Below are 23,776 nucleotides of genomic sequence, written 5' to 3' on the forward strand. Positions count from 1 at the left end.
ACATTGGGCTGTTTGCCTTGCACTACTGAAGGTTAAAAGTACATACATATGTGCCATGACTAAACCGTTTTCATCTCCCTCCTAATTCAGACTTAGATGAGCTCTTGTTAGAAAACCCACTCTAATGACAGGATTGTTTTAGTGGAATCTAGTGGTAAAAAACAGATGAAGTACAAACAAATAAATACTAACATTTTCATCATGGAAGAACATTCTAACTAAGGAATGTCTCTGTATGGACTCTGTGGGAAAAGAAATATATTAAAATCCAAGCAAATGCCCCGATACTTCAGTAGCTGCTATCTACGGAAGCGCTGAGTATACAAGGAATGCAAAACAAAGCCTTGTTCATTAAAGGAGCTTCATCCAGTGATACCGACTATAAAACTTAATGGAATGGGGGGGTGGAAGCAACAGCAAACATTTGAGGTTAATATACAACATTTAGAAGCAATGCAGAAGCAGTATCCCAAAGTGCTCATTAGGTACAAAGGAACAGTCGGGTATCTCACCAGTACCTCGTCAAACCTTAAAGAACTGGGATTTCCTAATTTCTATGCTGATGTGAGACGTTCATATAAGACACAGCTTTTAAGTAGCCTAGAATTAGGCAGGTCAGGATTGTCAACATTTACAGGATATTTCTGACACTATCCCTTTGACTGTTTGAAGTCACCTCCTATATTTATTAGAACATTTAATGTTATGTATATTTAAACAAACAAATAAACAATGAGCAATAAATGCAACTGAAAAAGTTACTTAGAAAAATGTGGTAATTAACACAGAACTATCAAGCATCCTCAGGTTCTCTGTTGCCAAGACAGAGCTATCCTCAAAAGTTCACAGGCTTCTAAAGTCAAGGATTGTGTTGCACTCTGAATCACAAAACAGATTGTGAGAATTTATGAAGTTCTTTTCAGTGTTAGTGGCATTTTAGAGAACATACAATTAATTTTCCTATCTTAATGATACCTGTCTTCTTTCTCTTGGAAAGAGGAGGTTTGAGTGCTTCAATTGTAAAACATTTCAGAAAAGCTTCCCAGTTGAAGTAGTCTTCTTATAGAGCATACATCAGGTCTATGTAAATTTTTCTTGTTCTGGCATTTCACGTTTTGTCTACATCAAGACCTGTTCTTAACATCAAAAGCCACCAAATAACACACTGAATGACTTGAACATATAAAAGAGGAAAGCAAGCCAAGATGTTAGGTGTCTTCAAGAATTAGGGCCAGGATGAGAAAAAGTTTCACCAGCTCCTGAATTTCATGAACTTAAGGATTTTAAATGTATTTTTAGTAATAATGGAATTGTAAAGCTTGATTAGAAAAAGAATGAAAAAAAGACCGTCTGCACAGGTGAGCTCTATCTCCTTTGCCTCCTCACATTTCCCCCCGCAAATGGCCTGCACAGAAATGTACACCCAGAAAGCGTGGGATGACTTCTCAGCCCCAGCAAAACTGAGCTGAAAGCAAAAAGTTCAAGCACATGCACATCAACCACCTGGAAACCCTGGGAGCTTGTAATCCCCAAAGTAACCCAGTTCGGCAGCTAGAGCTGTGTGTAACAGATGGACAAGCCACGAGATGGATCTCCTCACACCCTGAACAGAAAAGGAGCATCGCAACTTCTTACGACAATGTCAGAGACCAGTTGCCAGAAGTAAGAATGCTGGGCAAGGCAGAAAAAGGCGGCCGAGGTTATGAGCACACGGGTGAGGGCCGGTGGATTAGACTGCTCTCCCTGAATGGGATGAATTCCAAAGCAGCATTTTTGTAAAGTTCGAAAGCTGTTCATGCAACTGAAATAACTTGCCAGTTACCAGTAGTAAATCCAATATTCAAGAGCTCAAAGACTTAGCTCCTGAAACATATGGGCTGGGAAGGGAAATTAGTGTATGCAATATTGTCTCAAGTCAGCACTAAAATAACAACACTAACACTAGAGGGCAGGAAATCTTACTTCCTTAAAGTCTTTAAGGTTCACAGTTCACATCAATGCTTTTTTTTTTTTTTTTTTTTTTTTTTTTTTAAACAAAACTAAGCCCTTTACTTTTAAAGAGGTTATTAACATGGCCTTAGTGTATTGTCTCTGCTTCAGTGACTTTACCTAGATTTTAAAAATTAGGATGTATGTAAAACCAACAGGATTTAGCTGTCTTGCTGGATTTGGTGTTTCAAAGTGAGAGATGCTAGTCCACCGAGCATAAGGCTCAGTTGCTGTACATACATACATCACCTGAGCCCATCCTACTTCTGGAAGAGGAGGATAAAAGAAAGGAAAATAACCTATAACATTCTTAGAAAATTCAAGGGAAGTCACATGCATGAAGACGCCAACTGTCCTTTGTTTCTACCTTATTCCTTTCTAATTTAGATTGCAGTGGGCACACGTGAAGCTGCTGCAGAGCCGTACAAGCAAGCAGGAGAGATCTGGTGGGACACGAGGGCTGCAGCCCCTTCGCTCTCATCACTCCTGGTGACAGGCAGGAGAAGGGGCACTCCTCAGAATCCTCTCACGTGCTCACCCTATCAAGCACAGGGCTGCACAAGCTCTGTCTGCATGGACTGGACCAGACCACAGCACGCAACCATGTCTCTGTGCAGTACTTGAGGTGGTACTTTGGAACCAGACAAGGAAAATAACTTGTCAAATCCTTTAATTTCTATCACACTAAAACAGTCAACAGGGTAAAAGGTATCAGAGGAACATGGCCAGAAGATAAACACCACATTACAGACAGTAAACAAAGCTTCCTATGACTGCAAAAACTGTTATTTGTACAGTAACCAATACTATTATTTTTTAGCTTAAAGTGATAAGCATGTGTACTTTATGCTTAGAAATCCCACACTGTTACAGTTCTGCCACTGCATTTAATATTGTGCTACCAACATTGAATAAAGCCAAGAAACGGCTAACTTAAAACACTTAGTTTACACCTATTTTTTGGTCTTGTGTGGTATCTAGTTGAAGATGGAAGCATTCATGTGCTTTTTGCCTCATAAGAAGTGAGGCAGATGTTAATGTTACTAAGATCAGCTGTATATACCTTGAAGGTATAGACCACCTGACTCTACATGAGTCAAAATACTAGGAATGTATCAATATCCATTAATGAATTACCAGTTGCTTGTATTTAAGTGACCATATGCTTCTGTGAAAAGTATACAGTGACCTGTATCTTACACGTAGTATATTTGTAGCGTTTTATCTGTAAAGAAGCTGTGCATAAGCATGTCATTTTCCAGGCCAAAGGCATATTTTAATGTGGACAGTGTCAGAATATGAACAACTGGTTTTAAAACAAAACACTGTCAGTAGTTGCACAGGGCAGTTCTGAATTTCTTGAAACCACAGAGCATCTAAACCACCCTTCAGGTTTCATTGTAATCTTCACTAATGCAGCCTTAACCCATACATCTCTCCTATTGCAGAAAACAGCAGAAGAGGTGGGAAAGGCAAGGTTGTAATGTTTGTTTTGAAGGAGAGTTTCAAATTCTTGCCTGAAACTTGTGTGTTTCTCAGCAGGAACTGTCTCTCCTCTAAGGAACTGCCCAACTCACTTTCAGAAACCACACATACCTCATAATCTCATCTTTTTCTGTGTTCTTGGGTCACCGATGCTGGGACAAACATCTCTCCAAAAGCACGAAGAGCAAGACCTATGCTGGTTCATACTCCCTAAATTTATTCCTTAAATTCATTTCCTCAGTTTCACAGACTATATTTAAGTAACTGTCTGAAGAGTTGTCATAGCAATGTTTTAATAATGCTAACTAGCCTCACACACCACAATTCACCAGCCCTGTTAAGACACAAGGACAATTTTGGTCACACAATCCTTTGCATGGACAAGTGGATACATTTCAGTTATTTTTAACTATAATGCTAATACGTAAGGCGACAAGCTCTGAGAATACCTGAATGATGCCCCTAAAAAATAGATCTCCCAATATTTTAAATGTAAACACATTTTTAAACAACTTTTAATTACAGCTCCCTGTTCTTGGTTGCAGAACTTTGACTCAGGTAAAGATTCCTCGCTAAAATGTCAGCATTAAACTCAAACAACAGAAAAGATGCTTCTAAATCTTAATGAAATCAAGCAATTTTACTTTGTCTTCCAAGACTCAGTACAACACATCAATAGTCAGTTTAATAAGCCTTGAATTTATACTATTCACACACACAAAAAAATAACTCTCTAGCATCATATTTACTACAGCAATATTTACATTATGCCCCAGTATGAGTCAGAAAAGGCAGCTGCAAAAATGAGAAATCCTCATGTATACTGGAGCTTGATTTTTGAAGCACTCTAGGGAATAAAAAAAGAAAAGCTCACATTCACACACTCAGCAGTAAGTTCTACAGCCCAGAGCAGTCATCTCAGGCGAACAGCCAAAGGGTTTCTGACACAAGGTTGATCTTGTTTCGGAACCACACTGGAGAGCTAGTCATCACCGCCTCATCACGTGTAAGACCTCAAGCTACAGACATACTTGTTTTACAGAAACAGGAAATCAACAGGAACGTTATCTGACTCGCTACACTGAAGGTGTCCCTGTTCCAACCTATTTGAAGATAACCTGTGGCAGAGCAAGACAAAAGTGCAATCAGATTTTGAATACTTATTTGGGTTTTGGTTGGTGAGTGTTTTTTAATTTACCATAAACTGCTTGAAGGATTCCTAAGGCTGCAGTAATGCTAAGAAAAGGGATGTAACCACCCACCAACGCCATCCTGAATCTAAGGCCTCTGAGCAGTTAAACTGTAACACCGCAGAAATTCAACTACCAAGACTAAACGCACAAGTTTTACTTACCAAGCCGCCTATGCCATCTCTAGAAGCTTAGAATTTAATTTATATCTACACATATAGTCCTATATACACGTTCATGTGTACATTAAAAAAAACAGGCTACTGAAAGATACTGGATTACACCACTGAACAGAAATCCTGGTTAACTATAGTATAAATTCAGATAAATAATTTACTACAAATGAAAGACAACTGTAAAAAACTGCAACTGCAGCCTCCCAGGCCTGCGCTACTTGCATTGATTACAAGTACTGCTTATACACAGTAGTTCATAAAGAATTTTACAGGGATGTACTTGGTAGGGTAAGTGACCTCCCTGGCACGATAGCTTACAGAACTGTAAGAGCTGTGACAGGGGGTCTACACAGCTTTTTACAAAGCATACTAGGCTCAGATTTAACATTGAAGTTAATCTTCATCTTGTACTTCAATAAGACATTGTCTGGCTACCAGTAAAGCAACCTGGCGTTTCTAGCTAAGAACAGAAAGCTGAAAACGCTGACCTTCCAAGAAAGCTCCGTGACATTTGGCTGTGAACAGCCTGCTGTATCCAGCATGAAAGGACTGTGATCTTTACACGTTACTGCCATTTTTAACATGTTCTTAGTGGAACTGTTTATCTACTGTCAAGGATACCTACTCCAGGTAGTTTACATTTCCAGTAAGGGTCATAGTGGGCTCCAAGTGGTACCCTTTTTGCTTTTTTTTTTTTTTAACCAAGTCCCAAAGTTATTCTCTATAGCTGTGTCTGCGTAACACAGGAGGTACTGTGCATTCAAATGGTAGCAGGTTTGTATCTAAAGATGTGAGACTTTCAGCAAATAAAAAGGAATGAATTATTCTCTTCAGCTTCCAGTCTTCAAGGCACCTCCTGCACTAACTTACCAGGAAATAAACAAGCAGACCAAAAGTTCACTGGAAAGAGAAGAAGCTGATATACCTAACTTCCTCAGAAGCACACAGCAACAAAAAAATGAGACTAGGTTGGACCCAAATTATCAACAAATAAAATCAATATAAAAATGTTGATGAGATGACAGGAATGTCATGAGGTTGATGTTTTCAGCTTTGTTGATTGCAGGTGATTGTTAATCACAGTGTTTTCTGATGCCCATTTGCAGACGGCTTTGTCTCCGAGTCTCTTGGATTGTTTGATAGATGAAGTTTATCTAATCCTGCAAAACATTGCACAGTAAGAAAAAACTGAGATTCGCCCATGTTTCATGAATACAGGTATTCAAAAGAATGCACACAAACCAAATTCTAATTTGTGAGAAGGACTTTTTGCTGAAGACCAGAACTGATTCTAGCTCTGATAAGAATTACTTCTGGGACATGTCTTCAGTTGCGTTTTAAGTGAAAAAAGTCCATCACAACAGACAAGCATGGAAGGAAGAAAGGCCTAACTGCACATTGCTTAAATCTGATGTTAAGAACTGAGTAAGGCTTGCAATATTTTACTCTGCCAGCCTACAAAGAACAACGTAATTACCTAAAAATATTTCTTTTAAAGTATAGCAGCTTTCTGAAAAGCATCCGCTGCTGATCTTCAGATCACTGGTGCTGACCCCATCACTTCTCCAAACTGTTTATATGTCTAATATTATTTTTAGGTCTACGTTATTACCAATTGGTTTATCTCCATTTCCAGCCATTTGTTCTTATTGCAGAGTTCTCTACTACAAGTGCTAATTAAGGTCACCCATCCTGCCCCAGGCAAGTAGTTAAACTGCTCTTTTTTTGGAGGAAGGTGGGGAAAGATGGTACATTCAGCCATATTTTATCCACAAGAGGCATGATGTCAGTCCTTCCTTGCTTGCTACGGTTTCCCTCTGAAGTCTCCTATCAAGTCTCTAAAATTAAGGCTCAAAAATGGAAAGAGCTTCTTACTCATTTAACATAGACTATACAGAACGTCTTACTGAAGTACCATGATGTACCAAGCTAAATTTCTTGCATCACTGGAATTCCAAAATTGACTGCATTACTCAAAAACACAAACAAAGAGCTCCTCAGTACTGTATTACTTGTAAGTCCCAATATTACATGAATTCTTTTGGTCACAAGCCTGCAGTGGGATGTTAACTTCCAATAATTACCTGTGATGTTCCACCAACCTCTAATCCTCAGCATCACAGTTCCCAGCGTGTGGGAGAAATGAGCACACAAATTTTGGTTCTCATTCTTTGAATTCCATGAGACATTTTTTAACACCACTGTTTGTTATGCATAGCATTGAAAACAAACCCAGTTTGTGTCAGGAAACCTGCACTCTTCAGGATTTATAACTTCCTGCTTCTGTCAAATGTAAACCTTTTACCAATTTCTTCTCCATTTTGATCACAATATTTTCACAAAGTCACACAATATATGATAGCAAGTGGCAAAAAAAAAATCCCTAAAATATCCCTTAAAGTGGTGCCATCCAGTGACCATTATCCTACTACACCTGCATTTTGAAGCTTTTTAATTTGCCTGTATTTTTTATCTAAACACTGTATATTTTATACAGTGATGTCCCATGAATTATCAAGATAAATCTTTTAAATCATTTGCTTTAAGACAGAAACTTTAAAGTTTTACCAGACCTGTTGCTATAAGCCCATGCTGACTGATGTTAATTTATTTCCTTCAGAGCTCTGCAACAGCCATTACATTATACAAAGTAATCCCTTTACAGTCAAAACAGTTGCTCCAAAAAAATAGGATTATGCAAGTCAACTGAAAGAGATGAATCGAGGTCTTCTCATAAAACAACCTTAACTAAAAGCTGGGGGATAATGTCAGATACATCATACTTGCATCACATATCTGTCTCAATCAACAATGGAACTTCTCTGAAAACATTTTCGGCATAAAAATCAATGGAGAGATTTACACAGCCCTGGCCTACTAATCCGTTCCCCTGGAGCTTCAAAACTCAACATCAAAAATCACAGAATGGCTTGTTTTAATCCTACACAATCAGTCATTTTGTATTTCCCTATTTAGTAGGTCTGATTTTAACTTAATTGCCACCAGTAGAGGTGCACTCTAGGAAAAGCCTGGATTTTGTTTATCAGGGTTGCGACTGTGGAAAACAGTAATCAGTGAAAACTAACAAGAGCACCTTTTAGGCACTACAAACTGAATCCACAGTTATAAATAACACTGAAGTTTCACCATTAGTCCTTTCAATTTCAGTAAATACTATTCTAGGGTTCTAAAGAGGTAGGAGCTTCATTAATCACTAAAGATGTAGTAAAAACACTATTGCTAAATATGTACATTTTATCCTCTTAGTATGAAATACGTTTCAAGCATTCTTCTATGGCAAAGAAACATGAATGCACGATTTGATCAAAATTTTGATTATATCAAGCACAGGTTTTACTCTGCCAGTTACTAAGTTTCTGTATATTCTGAACAGGTAGTGCTCAAAAAAGGCATCACAACAAAGCAGTTCAGATTGCCACAAAACTGTTTTTAGTGAATTAACAAACTGCTTTAAACACAAAAGAAAAAAGCAAACCCACACACAAGTGGAAGTTGTATTTTCAAATAATTGTTCGGTAGCAATTGGAATGTTTCTGTGCTCTCTAAAGGCTCATAATGTAACTGCAGATCAGGAAGTACATGGGCACATCATTAAGATCAACACTGTACCTTAGCTCTCAACTCTCACAAAAAATACTACAAAGCTATACATTCTCACATCTTAACTTACAGAAACTTCCACCAAAAGAAACTTTTCTGTCAGTTGTAACAGAAAGTTATCAGTAGCACATGAAGGCTATCAAACACTGGAGAAATGAAATGTTCAAGTACAAACTAAATTTTCAGTGCTATATTACCTAATGCCTTCAGGAGCTCTTCTCGCACAGCAGAAGTGAACTTTCTGACCAGACATAATGTTGTCATGATAGCAAAGAGCAAGTTGTAAGATAATACAATATAGAAGTTTCCCAGCCAGTTAAACCTTCCAAAGTCTCCAAGCAGATCAAATCTGGTGATTCCTGTTAAAATTGCATTTAAGATTTACATCAAAGCCTTGATCACATTTTTTAAGAAACAAAAATTTCATTGTATCATTTTTTACATAGGGAAGGAAAATTCTTTCAGACAACACACTACTTACACTAGACACATGGTTAACACACACAAGACAATGTTCTCAAGTCATTTTCCACTTCATTGACCACTATAAAACTGTAAGACACACTTATCAAAGTGTTTCTTAAGTTTCCTAGTGAAATGCTTGAATAATGTGATTTTAAGTAAATTGTCTATTTAGATAAGAATTCTGCTTTTGTAACTTCAGTAAATATAACTAGGAAAGAAAAACATCAGTATTAGTATGAAAACTGCTTGAAATCTCATATCTTCATAGATATGAAATCCATATCTATTCCAGAAAAGGACGAAATGTGTCGTGGGCTTTCTTAATTAAAAATATAGGTAGCAAAAAGCCTTTCCATTAGAGCCACAACATCTTACAGCAAACACTTAGCCTTTGTAAGTGTTTTTTCGGAGCCACTGCTTTCGAAGCCAAAGTTCAAAGACATCTTTCCAACTGTAGTTTTTCTCCTAGATCTACCCACCACCACAGCCACCAAGCATTTGCACAGAAGGAAAAGAGTTTGACTGAAAGACAGTGCTGACAGCTGTTCACAGCGGACCTCATAACACTGATGCCTGAGCTTTGAGCTGATCAAAGGCTAGTCAACCACTACAGTTAAGTGAGCAAAATTCTTCCAAAATGTCGAAGTGCCTATGAGCTGCAGGGTCCACCCCAGAAGGCAGAAGAGGAAGAGCCATCAGTTGTTCCTTTGCCAGGCCTGTGTCAGGACTGCACTGAATAAAAGGCAGAATATTGAGATGATACCCAAACAACAGTTGTCTAGGATTGATGAACCATTATATTCCCCAAAAAGATTTGCACAGATGATGTCAATGATGTGTGCTCTCACAGTTGAGACCTACAGTGCAAAGGAAGGAAGCTTTCCTCATCCCAGAACTGAAATGGCAGCAGAAAACTAGGCAATCAGAAAATAACCTGGCTCAGAAGTTCCTGGAAGTGAGTCTCCTATCATCCTATTTTGAAAAGGTTTGGGGGCTTTGAAGAACCATGACTTCAACAGTGATAATAAATGAAGAGAGGCAGAATAAAGGGTCAGTTATCTTCCTTTCAAGGGTAAACCTGGCACTTCTGAATCTCATTGTATCTTGAGACCCAAGACTTACAGCCAGCTATCACAATAGTAAGAGATACAAATGCTCCTTGTACTCAGCATCAGTTGTTTAAATTAAAAACATGGGAATCAAATTTGACATCTAAGAAAAACATGTCAAAAATTAAGCAAATGAAAAGCAGGATAAGGGGGGGAAAAAAGTCACTGAAGCTGATCAAACTAGCAAGAGAAGCAGGGAGAAATGTCAAAAAAGCACAGAAGGTCTTAGCACAAAAAGAAGAAACCAGCCAACTGAATTAACTGGTAAACGGATGAAGGACAATAAACACAAAGCTGCTTTCACACTTGAAGGCAAACAGTGTCCTTAACATTCTCAAAAGAAGCAGAGTGTTTTAGTCAGACTGTACAGCTACAGGAAAATTGAGAAAGTCAGGTTTGAACATAGAGCCTTCCAGACCTTTAAAGGAAAAGAAACAAAACAGGTAGAGCACTGAGTGAAGAGTTCTCTGGAAAAGAAATAATACTCCTTGGCACAACGAGGTTCAGAAGAATAGCTAGCAATAGAGCAGGCGTTGTAAGGACAAACAAAAATTAAGCCTGATACTTCTATTAGAGCAGGTGGGAAAAATACTGTCCATAAATTACATTTTTCTCTTAAAATAAAGTCACTGCTCATCAGAGAAGATCTGACAGTATAATTTTGTAAATTTGTGGGAGAAAAGTGTTAAAAAGCTTTCAGTGACTTTCTTACAGAAGCAGTATCTATGCAGCCCACAAAGGAAAACATTTCCAAGACTCCAATTTGAAAAAATATTCAGTAGCTGAACAGAAAGCGACGGCTGTAGTGGACACAAACATACCCAAGAAAGTTGGCAACAATTTACCATACTAAAGAATTATTTAGATTTAAAAAAAAAAAAGAAACAACAAAAAAAAAAACCCACTATGTTTTTAGATTGTACATGCAAGTATGTTCAAAAATCACTATTTACTTAAACGATAACACTCCAGAGTGGAATTCTGGGAAAACTTTGTATATTAGAAATACCAATTTTATTTGCAATTCTTTGTTTCTGTTTTCTTGACTGTTAAGTGCCCTACTCCCAGTTTGCTTCTCAGTGGTTGGCAATATGGTGCTGGTGTGAAACATTTTTGAAGGAGGACTATTAAAAGGCTAAAAAAATGCACGAACTCATTTTAGTAAAAACTTTCCTAGAGTTCTAAAAGAATTATTAGAGACCTGCATCACCTGCATATCTAATACAAATGCTATGAAACTTGCAAAAAATTCTATTTTCATTTTTAAAATTTGAAAAAGGTCAGTACATGTGTTAGATAACTTCTGCTTTTTTACCTTTCCCATAATGAAGAAGTCTAAGCTTTTCCATATAGTCTAGAAACTTGCTTTTTTAATAAAATGAAAAGGCTATGAATCTGCTTAACATATTTATTTCTTTTCATCTATTCAATGCCACAGGGCGGTAGCATGTAGTGCAACACACTGATATTTTTGCAAAGCACCACATGACTCACTGTACTCTAATACACTCTATTAATCCTGTTTGGACAGCTGTGACTGTGCATTTGTTAGCTGTGTGTTAATTGTTCCATCTTTTTTCTTCTTTTATTTATCTCTATGGCAAACTATTCAGGAATTTCATTTGTTAGTCTTTTTTTTAAGTGAGTTTTACCATTAATCTGTTTCCTATGAGACAACAATGCACCCAGCACGTATACTTACTTCCACAGAATCCATTTATTATCAACTGCTAATCTCACAGATCATTAACAATTATTTTCTTTTTTTTCTTTTAAACAAGTGATGAATGCAGTAACTTAGTGGACACGATACTAATGTTAAAATTCTATTCTAAACCACTAATTTTTCAACATAGAATCTTGCTCTAAGTGCTAGAACTGTTTTAATTCTTAGGTCTTTATCTTAATCTTACTGGCTATACTTTAAAACTGCACTATTTTAAGTACTTGAACTGTTCTTTTGCATTTGTGAAATTTTCCTACAGATTTTTAAAACATTAGCTCTGTATTGTGTATTTTAAGATTCAACCCTCTAAAATGCATTACAGGTGGGGTTTTTTGTTTGTTATAGAAATGATCTAGTAAATCTAATAAAACTCATCTATAGATACACACAGCATGAAAATGTACAGTATAATTTAGCAGAAAATATTAACTACCTTGCAACCTAACTTCAAGAAATCAAGTTGAAGATTACCTAATTAAACAAAGTGAAGATACAAAACACCTTGACTTTCCAAACAGTTAAAATAGTTTTTCCACTTCAAATGCTATTGCCAGTTCTTAACAATAAAATCAGAACTTCTTCAGTTCTATTATGCTGGACTCCAAATTTTTATATTTGAAAACTGAAGTAACAAAGAATGCAAGCAGATTATTTTAGGGAAAAATTAAAGTAGCCTGGTATCGTTGCTGATAAAAAACTTCAGTGAAGAGTTATTAACTGTTTTTAAGATGACATTTACACTCAATGTTATCTCGAATTTTAGACCTGAAATCCCCAAATGTTTAGTTGGTTGGTTTTGTTTGGGGTTTTTTTTCCCCATAAAAAATGAGCACTATCACAGTGAACAGTTGAAACTATTTTATACTGCCCTGATCAAGCAGTCTCCATATCTATTCTTCCCACCAGAAGTTTAAAAACCTAACCTACCTTTTTAAAAGAATATATTCTGTAGAAAATGCTTAGCATCTTTTTTTGAGAATGTATATTCTGCATTCACGTATGTAGAATGCATGTTCAACAGCTCATGTTAGTGTAGAAAAGGCCACACATAGATGTTCTTTCTACAGAAAGCGATGGCAAATTAAATACATACTATGAAAGGTACAGGCTGTTTTGGGAGTTCTTTTTGTTTTGTTAACTCAATTAAACATCCTTTATTACAATGTGTTATACTTCCACTTTACTTACCCAGTGTCCTTGACATCACTGGCAAAGCAGAGCTCAGCACCAAGATTGAGACACAGTTTCCAATGATCTGTTTAAAAATGATAAAACAGCGTTTAAATTAGCTATGGGATTGCTGAAGGAAAAATAAAAGAAAAACGGTGGTCAAGATAAGAAAGAAGAATTCCTGAAAGTTACATCCTTTAAGCTGAACCTAAAGCAATTTACAGTAACATATCGCTAGTCCTGCTCACTTCTGTCACACTTCTCCATATGGTGTCACACAAGATGAAAAATTTCAAGTATGTAATCATTTGCTTTTAATCATACTTAGATTCAAAATAATTCAAGACTACCATGTTGCAAAGCATCAACTGTTTACTTAATTCCTGCAAACTTTTGATAAAAGACCTATTCCACAGGCTTAGAATAGATGACTGATACATCAGCTTAAGCTTTGTATGTAACTGCTTGCAGGATTAGCATTATTTAAAAAATTACAACAAAGAGCTTCCTTTCACTTGAATGCCTGTTGACTACTTTAAATAGTAGGAAAAAATTCACAGCTGTTAGATTTTACTCCAGTTTTTGTGAAGCCTTTGTAAAGAGTAATTGAAACTTTCTCTCACAAGAGATCACTTTCTTCAGCTCTAATTCTATCAGAATCCGAAATAAAACAAAAAATAATTAAAAAAAAAACCCTTCCTGAAAGTAGACAGACATTTCTGCATTCACTGTTTATTTCTACACTATTCCTGGTGTACTGTAAACAATTACTAGAAAACATTAAGAACATTCCAACTCCCTATTAATTATCTACTATAACCATTCTGTGTGTTTATCTACTTTCTCACTTCCAGCAATTTATGGTAAAAATGTCTACACATTACTTTAAAAACACACAAACAACAAACAAACAATGAAACACAAAGGAAAAAATAATTAAATTCGTCATCTGTTCCTTGGTTACTGAACACCTCCCCTTGTCAGCTGTGGGAATATTCTACCAAAAACCTGAGCATGTTCCTCTGCGTTAGGTAACAGCACTTGTTATTCTAAAGCCAGTGCTAAATTGTACGAAGTCAAATTAGCCTCAGACTGCAAAATGATGCTGAATATACCTCCTCAGTCTTAGTTTAATTATTCAAATTTGAATTACTTTGTCTGTATTACTTCTAGCAACCAAGTTCTTCAGATTTCAAACAAGCTCCCTGAAGTACAGTTAGCACAATCAAAGTTACTCATTAGCAATACGTTTCCTTTGAACAAAGTTCTTTCACTAGCTTTTCTATAGCTAGTTAACAAGCTCTGCTATTCCCGGCTTTTTACAAGTGAATGGATGCCATCCAAACTAAACAGAGCACATCCTTTTTCCCACTCATTCAGCATTTTGAAAATCTTCCAGTTTGTGTTTACCCAGCTTACAAACAAATACTGATCACCGCAAATGAGCCATTCAGGGCAATTACTAACTAAAAGAGTCAGTTTGTCTTGGGTGGCAAGAAAGAGGAGAGGGGGCCATCACCCTCGCAGACTTTACCTTACCTTTGTCATAGTTGTGTCATCCTTCCTGGGAGTGAAATTCTCAAAAAAACGAAGACTGTAGAAGCCGACGACAGAGGACACCATAAGATAGCTGTGAGAATCAAGGAAAAGGGAACCTCCAAGGAATGTGAGTTTCATTCAAGTTCTCAGCAGTCTCCTAAAAGTCTTAAGAACCAAAGGGGAAAAAAAAACCCCCCACAAAAAAACTCCACCAACAAAAACCACAAATGCTTCGAGTGCTTGAGAAGGACCGGCCTGTATCTCTTCTTCCCAGGCAAGTGTCTTAGTAAATTACCAGTGTCCCAGAAAACTGGACAGAATACTTGTTAACAGACAGAATTCTTAAAGAAAGGATACAAAATCAAAATTATTTCAAGTGCTGCTCCCACAAAACCAAAGGTGGATAGGGAGGCATTTCCTATTCCAGGCCCCTACAAGGAGAAAAATATTTTGCATGATTTAGTAAGTAAGATACATGCAACTATGTCATAAAGTTAACTTCTACCAGGACCAAAAAAACCTAACATCTTACACGAAATAGTCTTCTCTCAATTCAGTGTTTAAGGGGCATTTTGATGTCCTAACCTTCAAGTCTCCCATCCTATGCAATGGCATCAGCTAGCTTTCAAACCTGAGTGAAATGTATTACTAAGACAGAAAGTACAATCATTCATATTTTATGCATATTGCATCCTACCATGCTACATTCCATACATACTCCATTACTTTGGAAACTAAAATAAGAGGTCTCAAAGGGTGACACTTCTAGCTGTTCACAATACCACAGGCAGAGCAGCCATCACTGCTAGACACCTTTCATAGCTCTGAAAGCTCATATACAGTAATACACAAGGGAAAGCACTACTAAATTCATAAAGAAATCCCCATGATTAAAGACACTACTACTCCTCAGTGTGCTGTTCTTTACTTTCTTGAAGGATTTTTATTATAAAAGAGGAAAAAATGTCATGTTTTCTAAGTGGAACACAAACCAAGACAGGCTTTCTGTATTGGTTTTTAATAGAGTTTCTGAAATTGAATTAAAAAAAAAAAAAATTTCTAGTCCATATAAAAGTAGGAAACATGAGGAAAATGCAAACTCCAGATTACTGATTTACTTTAGTGATTCACTGTATCTTCACTAAGATTCTGGACTAGTTTTATTAAAAATGCACTATGACATGAAATAAATGTTTATGTGCACACAGGGCCGAAACCTAGAAGCAAAGTCAAGGTGGAGGCTCATTAGTTTCAGTATTACTAAAGCAGAAGTTCTCACTTGCCCTTTTCTAAGGGCTCCAAAGCTTTACTACAGTTATGGAAATCATATATAAAGTTTACTTTACCCCTGATCCCTTTGGCATTGCAGTCTCATCAACCAACAGGTAAAGAATGTTGAGAGCAACTAAGAGGACTGAGATGGACTGTAAGGAAGCAGAAACAGTCTTGTTATTTAAAAGTATTCCACGTTTTTAAAATGTTATCATTTATCCCCACCAGATTTTGCAATGTTAAGTTTTTTAAAAAAAAAAAAGGTTCAAGAAGAGTATCAAGTTTGTCATTTAAACACACATCACTCAATTTCAAAACTATCCCCCCAGATGACAAAGAATTCTTCATACTTTTTATTGGGGAAAAAGGAAATAAAGGCAAAAATTCTTACCGTCTCAATCAGTAGCAGTATCATAACAGCTGGGTAGACTAAATTCCTTTCCCAAGCAGAAGCTTTTTTCCTCCGTTCTGTTCAGAGGACAAAACACAGCAGCTTAATACTGTACATCACCTTAGAATAACACATATAAAAATCATTCAGCTGTCTATAAGCACTTTTTATAACTATAGTTAAGTAATCTTATCTTGAACCGACACAAACCAGTTCATAAAAACACCCACCCTGAAGAGCTGTACAAAGCAATGCAAAATATGAATCCTCTTTAGAGAAAGGCTGGGCAGAGAGAAGCAGATTTTTTTTTTGTTTACAGGCATGTTTCACTACAACACTTCGGCCCCCCCCACCCCGCATACAGCAATTCTGCAAAGGTTAGATATACCTAATATTAAAATATGCTGTTTACATGTATATTTTGTACAACCTGAAGGGACAGAACAGAATTTCAAATATTTAAACAGTATTTTCTTCTTGCAATGTAAGGCAAAAAAGACAAGACTAACTCACAGCACATCACTAGTATGTCTAAAAAGAAAACACAATTTTTTTTCCCAGTCTTAGTTTTGCACATAACACACCAATAAATGCAAAAATCCTGCAAACCTCTGAATAAATGAGGAGACTCCTGTCAAGTGGCTGCCATTACCACAAGTATCACTTTCCAGTTTTAAAAGACACAAACCTGCTAAGAATTATTTTACTGTTCTTAAAAACAATTTGACTTTTATAGAAGTGATTTAGAAACACAGAGGAAAGTAATGTCTTAGATTATCCCAAATAATCATAAGCATATCATTATATATATGAAAAAACATGCTACTGAGCTCTATGCAAGGAAGTTAAGATGTTACAATTTCTCTAAAGTTATGTTAAAAGTAAGATTCAATTCAGACTCCCTACTTCAATTTGTTTGTTAGAGGGGTGCAATGATTCCATGTAACGTAACTGTAGAAACTATGCTGATTTGAAAGGATTGCAAATGCACAAATTTGGTTAAGAACAAACTGGAATCAATGAAGTTACTGCTATAAGCTAAACGCAGCATCTTAAGGTCACTTATTAAACTGCAATCCACATGAAACAGTAGGGGGAAAAAAGTTTATTACCTAGATTTGTTTTCCTGCTTTTCACTTTTTCAAGTTCCCGTTCCAACTCTGCTGTCTGGTATTCCACCGTGGAAGATATACCTATTAACACAGAAGACAGAATTTTCTTTTGGATGAGACTAACTATAGTGCTGTAAGACAGACTGTAACAATTCAGATTTAGGAAGCATCACATGAACACTTGTGGCTTTAAACTTCAGGTGTTTCTTCGAGACTTTTCAACTACTTTTCAAAAAACAGAGGCTTAGTTGAGAACTCTCTAATTCTGTCTGACCAGAACAGTTCAACACATCAGAGGTTTTGCAGTGTGACCTTCTTGGATCCCTGCCTATTCTGTTGGCTGGCTGCTGCAAGAACTAAGAGCAGCTACTGCTGAACTGTTGCGCAGGTCCAAAAACCAGTTATGGTGTGGCAGCCTGAGACTGGATGTCTGAAACCATTCGTCTCTCTCTCAATGATTCATATATCAAGATGTAAAGAATCTCTGGATGTCCTTCAAGGGCATTATTATTTAGCAACTTAAAGGCAAAGTGGACCATTGCCTCCAAACTAAGTAAGCTGGTGGCTAGACCTGCAGCTTCAGCTTGTGCCACTCCTTCCCTTTCCCCAGTCCTTTTTACTTGGCAAACTCAGTTTCCATATTGCTGACCTGCTTGTTGACTTCTTTTCTGGTCATATCTGTTCACCCTATTTGGTCAGTCTCTCTGTGCCACGGAGCCCCCTCTGACAACCACAATCAGATCTTCCTCACAACCACATGCGAGATCACATTCTTTCACTTTCCTTTTTAGAGTTCACAGCATATGCATGTCACTATTGTGCAACTCCTCAAACTCTACTCTACAGCAGCTGAAAACTGACAACTGTAACATAAATTCCTCTCTCCCTTGCTAATTTTCTGCCTAAAAGTTGCTCAGCAACTCTTCCTCCTATCTATACATGTGCTCCAGGAAATCCAGCCCATTTTCCCTCTCCATCCTTTTCCTCTTCTACCTTCCATTCTCTTCCAACCACCCATTTTTTCCAGTGCAAGCTCACTGTGGTTTCTCTCCTGGATTCCAGTTTGTATACAAACACTGTACAGTGTTGAAGCAATGATACAGCTCTGGAACACTGACTAGAGATCTGCCATTTCAGTTCTGATCTCATTATTTAACTTTTAACCTTTGCAATCACACACTGGAAATATTCTTCCCAGCATAAGTTAGAAACACTCTCTTTTTGCCCTACTTTCATCCCTTTTTTCTGCATAATCTCACCTGACAATAAGTTAAGAGGGCTCATATTTTCCCTGTCTATTCCAAGTCAGTCCCTCTCTGTGGCAGCGACAATTCAAGGTCTTAATAAACCTTAAGTCCTGTTATCTTCTTTCTCCATTCACATTGATGCCCTTCACCTCATGACCATTCCCCTACCTTCGACCTCACCTTTGATTGTGGCTAACCTGTAATAGCACCATGCTCCAGGTACCTTTTTTAAATAAACTCTAATAAATTTCTGAGATTAATAGTCTTGTCCAGGCTTTTGTCTCATATCTTCATCATTCACCTATAAGAACTAAACAGCACTCAGGCTGCTGGCAGACTAACACTACTTTATATTCCAGTCTCATTATTTCCTTATTTTCTGTTGTCTGCTCATCCATCCAATCTCAGTACAAGATAAAGTAAATTTCTCATCCCATCCAGCTCCCACATTATCCACATTCCAGCTCAGTGAAGTTCTACCTGAAAAACCAAGATATACAAGAGTATTCCTTGGACTTAAAAAAAAAAACAAAACAAAAAAAAAAAAAAAACAAAAACCACACACACACACACAAAAAAAAAAAAAAAACCAACAACAATAAAAAAAAATTAAAAAAATACAAAACCAAAACCCCACCCAAAAAACCTCTACTCTTTTTATTTCAAAGTATTAATACTGACTTTCTCGATGAGGTATCCAACTGCTTCAAAAATTGATTTTTAAATGCTTAATTGCATGCTTGTTTCATACACATTTTTGCACATAACAAACTCTGTGCTATGCTTAAATATTTATCTTTGATATCAGTGACATAATGTGTATGTGGCAATAGTTACAGGGATTCAAATATATAAATATTTCAAATCCCAGGACCAACAAGTAAGACCTACAAATGCTGTTTTCTAACAATTTCTATTCACTTCAAGTATGTGCAATATGAATGTCAGTTTAACTTCTCTGTGTATTTAAAATTAGTAATCACAATATGGTTTTCAGAAAAAGCTGGCTTTAAAAAAAAAAATCTAATTATCATTATAAAAATAAGGTTTTGTGCTGATGCATTCCCTCTGATAAAAGTCAAAACCATCTATTTTATAGAATGACTAATTACTATGAGTTGAGAAAAAGGATAGCTATAGAGCTCAGTGGAAAAAGTCTCAAGAACTTTAATAGAAGCAGTTGAAAAAGAAAGAAAACAAGGTAGCATCTTACATATTCTTCTTCTCCAGAGTTGATTTAGGGGTCTCTGAGGAAAAGCTTTATTCAAGATATATGTTGTTTCCAGCCCCAAATATAAAAATCTAGAGCTTAAACCACTGATATTCATGGGAGTATTTCCAACAAAGTCAGCATGATTACATTAGGTCCCTAAGAGATACTTCAATAGAAATTCTGAATCATATTTAAGTGCTGTTGTAGTTCCTCCTTAAAAATAGTAGCAAACAACAGGTTGCTATACAAAAGGATATTTTACAAGAGGGGAAGGCAAAGTTTCAGATCAGTCAAAAGAGTATTTGAAAAGGATGCAGCTAAATTCTTAAAGGCTCTATAACATTAGCTTTATTTCAAACATGCACAAAGTTCAATGTCAGCGCTGTCTAGCCAATAAATCAAATCGGTAGACAAGACTTGTTTGGACTAGCAATGAAAAGTTAGAAGGGATTCTCCAAGAAAGCCACAAAGCAGCTCATTTAAGGTCAATTTAACGGTATTATTCTGTTTTTCTTCCAGCCTCGACATAAGATTTCAGTACCTCAAAGGAAATTGTAAGAGTATCTATTTGCATTCCCCCTAGGTGATTGGCAGTTCAACACCAATTAGTTCAAAATTACACTGTTACTAGCGTGCAATAAAAACAACACCTTTCATCTTTCTTACATAGGTAAGGATACCTTCAGAGCCAATAACTTTGATCAAGTAAGTATTTTTGATCCTACCCCACCCGTCTCTTTGGATTCAGGAAAACTAATAGCTGAAGGCAACTTTTTTCTTTTAATATAAAAAAGTCCCAGCTTTATTCTTCGACTGTAGGAGTGATGTGGGTACTGAAATATAATACACTGGAAACAAACATTTTCCCAAAGCCCAGTATCTCTTCAACAGATAAAAATACTAGGGTAGATAACACGATCAAACTTTCCCCTCCCTCCTCCTCCAATTTTCAGTTATATGCTGTAGACACCTGAGAAGGAAGAAAACTAGTTTCCGCAAAGAAGATATGCATTTTCACAGTTAGATATATTTTCAAATATGAAGAGCTTTACAGAATACCCTATCAATTGCATCACAGTCACATAGTTAAATCCATATGAATCAAGAATGGCACCAGCTCACACAGCTAAACATTTTTCCTCCTCTGAAAACAGGGTTTACCCAGCCCATTCAGTGGGAACAGCGATTCATGTTAGCCCTTTCCTATGTCCAGACACTGTCTGAGGAAACATTAATTATGATCAGGTAAAGCAGTGCTATGAGTGTGATAGCAATTATTCTATCAAGGGGAAAATAAAATAAAATAAAAATTAGCATTAACAATCACCAAGTATCGTTTAAGCCTGTGCTCTAGTCCTCTTCAGTTTTGATAAAAATTCAACTTTTGGGTTACACATACAAATGCAGTATACATTTTAGAACACTTTACTGCAAAACTGTCCAGCAGGGTTACTAAAGCACATATATTTCCACTACCACATATGGAAGAGTTGTGGCAGTGGCATGGCACAGGAAGCATGTAGCCTAATATATCTGCTCTGATACAGCAACAAAAATACTTGCACAATTTGTGTGTTAAGTCACTGATTATGGCCTCTAATATCACAGCACCACACCTCTAGTTGTATACATTTTTAAAAAATGCAATAAAAACTGCAATAAAAAAAAAAATTATGAGTCTTCATCGTGGCAAAAATGGTATCTATTTTTCTGGGTATAATTTCTATATATTAGAAACACTTCTGGCAGAAAAGATGAAACTTTCCACGCTTGCCACATAATTGAGAACCATACTTTAAATTACTTAAATAATTACTCACAAAAATCTTGCAGGGTATATTCTTGTGCATATGACATATTGCCCCTCACCTACAAACTAAATCCAAGTTTAGATTTTTATTTACTTTTCAGCTTAAATCAATTAATCTCCTCTGTACACCAAGCTACGGTTTTTCAAGCATTCCTTCAGACAGTGGTGTCAATACATTCCCTCAGCATGTGAAACAGAATTTAGTTCCCTCTCCTGTCAAAGAACATTTAAGCCCCGCACCTTTCACCTCTCATGAGTAGGCTGGTGAGAGCTCTGTGAAACAAGAATGGATTGCAGCTCCACTTTATGTTGAATACTAACCAATTCACTGAGAAAACCTAGTCTTTCAGCTAGTGGTGAGGGGAGCCACCTGCACACATCCTAAACCCAGACCTCATTAGTAGATGCCTACAAACAGGCTAAGTCTACCTCACAAGTGATATTACTAAATTGCAATATAAACAACTGTTGCATAGACTTCTACACAGAACAGCAGCAGTCACTCATCACCTAAATAATCGCATTCTCTACCTGAATAGTGGAAACCACTCTGCACTACATCTAATAGATACCCGAATAACTATTGTGTCATTTTTCTGTATCGCTTTTCTTGTACATAAGCACAATCACCATGACAACATAAAATATTCAGTAACAAATATTTTACAGTTGCTAGCTAACATCAAACACAGAACAGTAATTACCCCATCGCAGCTTCAAAGACATTCACTGCATGCACTTTTTGTGTATCTGTATGTGAATGCATATATATATATATTTTCATCCATGTCAGTATAAAAACCTAAGCTTCTAAATCAGCGAAGGTGAACATTACTTCTAAACTGGAAACCATGGCTGACTTTAGCACAAAGAAGTCACTAGTCCTCCACAAACTGTAGACGCTGGAATAAAGACAACCACCATGATCTGCTGTTATCAAAGGTACTTTCCCTGACCAAGCAACTTTGAAAGGAGACTGAGACTTGAAAGAAGATTGAGATATATGACAGAAGACTTAAGAGTAAGAGAGAAAGGCAGGACATTAAGAAAATTAAGGCTAAAATAAGTCATAAGACAACAACGGATGTAGTCACATCCAACAATGGATGTGTCATGACATGAATATTCTTTGGTTTTCCAACCTGAAGCAACTGTAATAAATTGTGAATGGATGGCTTATCCGTGCAGTTAAAAACAATCCAGAAGAGAATTTGTACAACATCATTTCCAGGTTTGTAAAAGTCATTACATTTTCTGTAATTGGTGCCTGCCATGCTGCAATACTCTCTCTTAGAAGCCAAAACTCCATACTATTTTTGAAGTACATCAAAACAGAAACACCTTACTAAGAAGTGCACAATTGCAATACTACATACAAGAATTCTAAAACATTTGAATAATTATTCATTTTAATTATTAATAGGATTATTGAAATTGTTAAATTCAAATAGCTCCTAGAATATAAAGAACTGCTCTGATGTTTAATGAATTACTACCTAACATTCTAAATAATAATGAACTGAAACAGAAAAAATCCTCCAACTAAAACCCAAAACTCATAATGCAGGAAGTTGAACCTCTTGCTAATATAAATTCATTGTTCTTCTGACAAGGCTACAATACAGCCATTTACCAATCCAAAATATTTTCCAGTAAGGGTGGTGGGTCTGGTCAACTACTCAATCTGCTTTCTCAGTCTCAGAATATCCACATATTAAAGCTGATGAACATGTTAAAGAAAACAAAATCAAAGTAAACACCACAAGCCAATCCTGAACATCACAGTGAGCAATGGAATGTAAGCCTAATAATGCTTGTTACACACCAAGATGCTGAAATTTTCTATTTTGAGAGAAGAGGCTATGCAACAGTGAGATCAATGCTCCTGACCAGAACCACTCTAGTTTAAATACTGTATCTGAAGCAGTATCAGAACAAGCATACCATTAAGCCTCCTCTGAATTGCTTCTTCCTCCAAAGTGATGATGTACATCTGCTCATCTAGGTCTTCAAGGATCTGTATTTGTAAACAGAAACATGAACTGACTATCAGAGTCATTTGTTTAGAAAAACCGCAGTCAACTAGTCAGCTTCATTTTGTTCTAGCAACCTGTATTTTAAATACATAATCTACAACTTTACAATATTGATACAAATAAGAACTCCACAAAAGATTATTCCATTCTGTTACAAATCTATTTCTTTACTGTAAGCAAACTTCCTGTTAAGTTTTCATTTTAGGTTAAAGCTCTTATGTTCAC

The 23,776-nt window shown here is 36.6% G+C and overlaps 1 protein-coding gene across 7 annotated transcripts in view; it reads right to left on the reverse strand.

Annotated features, from left to right (window-relative positions):
- Positions 1-56: 56 nt before the first annotated feature.
- Positions 57-23,776, reverse strand: part of LMBR1 (limb development membrane protein 1) — a 76,940-nt gene continuing 53,220 nt past the window's right edge. For all 7 annotated transcript variants that reach the window (XM_030481068.1, XM_030481312.1, XM_030480894.1 and 4 more), the window contains 9 exons: positions 23,460-23,532; positions 17,246-17,326; positions 16,134-16,210; positions 15,817-15,894; positions 14,828-14,901; positions 14,471-14,561; positions 12,950-13,016; positions 8,659-8,820; positions 57-6,000 (listed from right to left, as the gene is read on the reverse strand). In XM_030481068.1, the coding sequence (XP_030336928.1) occupies positions 5,918-6,000; positions 8,659-8,820; positions 12,950-13,016; positions 14,471-14,561; positions 14,828-14,901; positions 15,817-15,894; positions 16,134-16,210; positions 17,246-17,326; positions 23,460-23,532 (786 nt within the window). In that variant the 3' untranslated portion in view covers positions 57-5,917. The remainder of the gene's footprint in view (positions 6,001-8,658; positions 8,821-12,949; positions 13,017-14,470; positions 14,562-14,827; positions 14,902-15,816; positions 15,895-16,133; positions 16,211-17,245; positions 17,327-23,459; positions 23,533-23,776) is intronic.

Source organism: Strigops habroptila, chromosome 1, assembly GCF_004027225.2.
Source record: "Strigops habroptila isolate Jane chromosome 1, bStrHab1.2.pri, whole genome shotgun sequence".
In the NCBI taxonomy this organism is placed as follows: Eukaryota; Metazoa; Chordata; class Aves; order Psittaciformes; family Psittacidae; genus Strigops; species Strigops habroptila.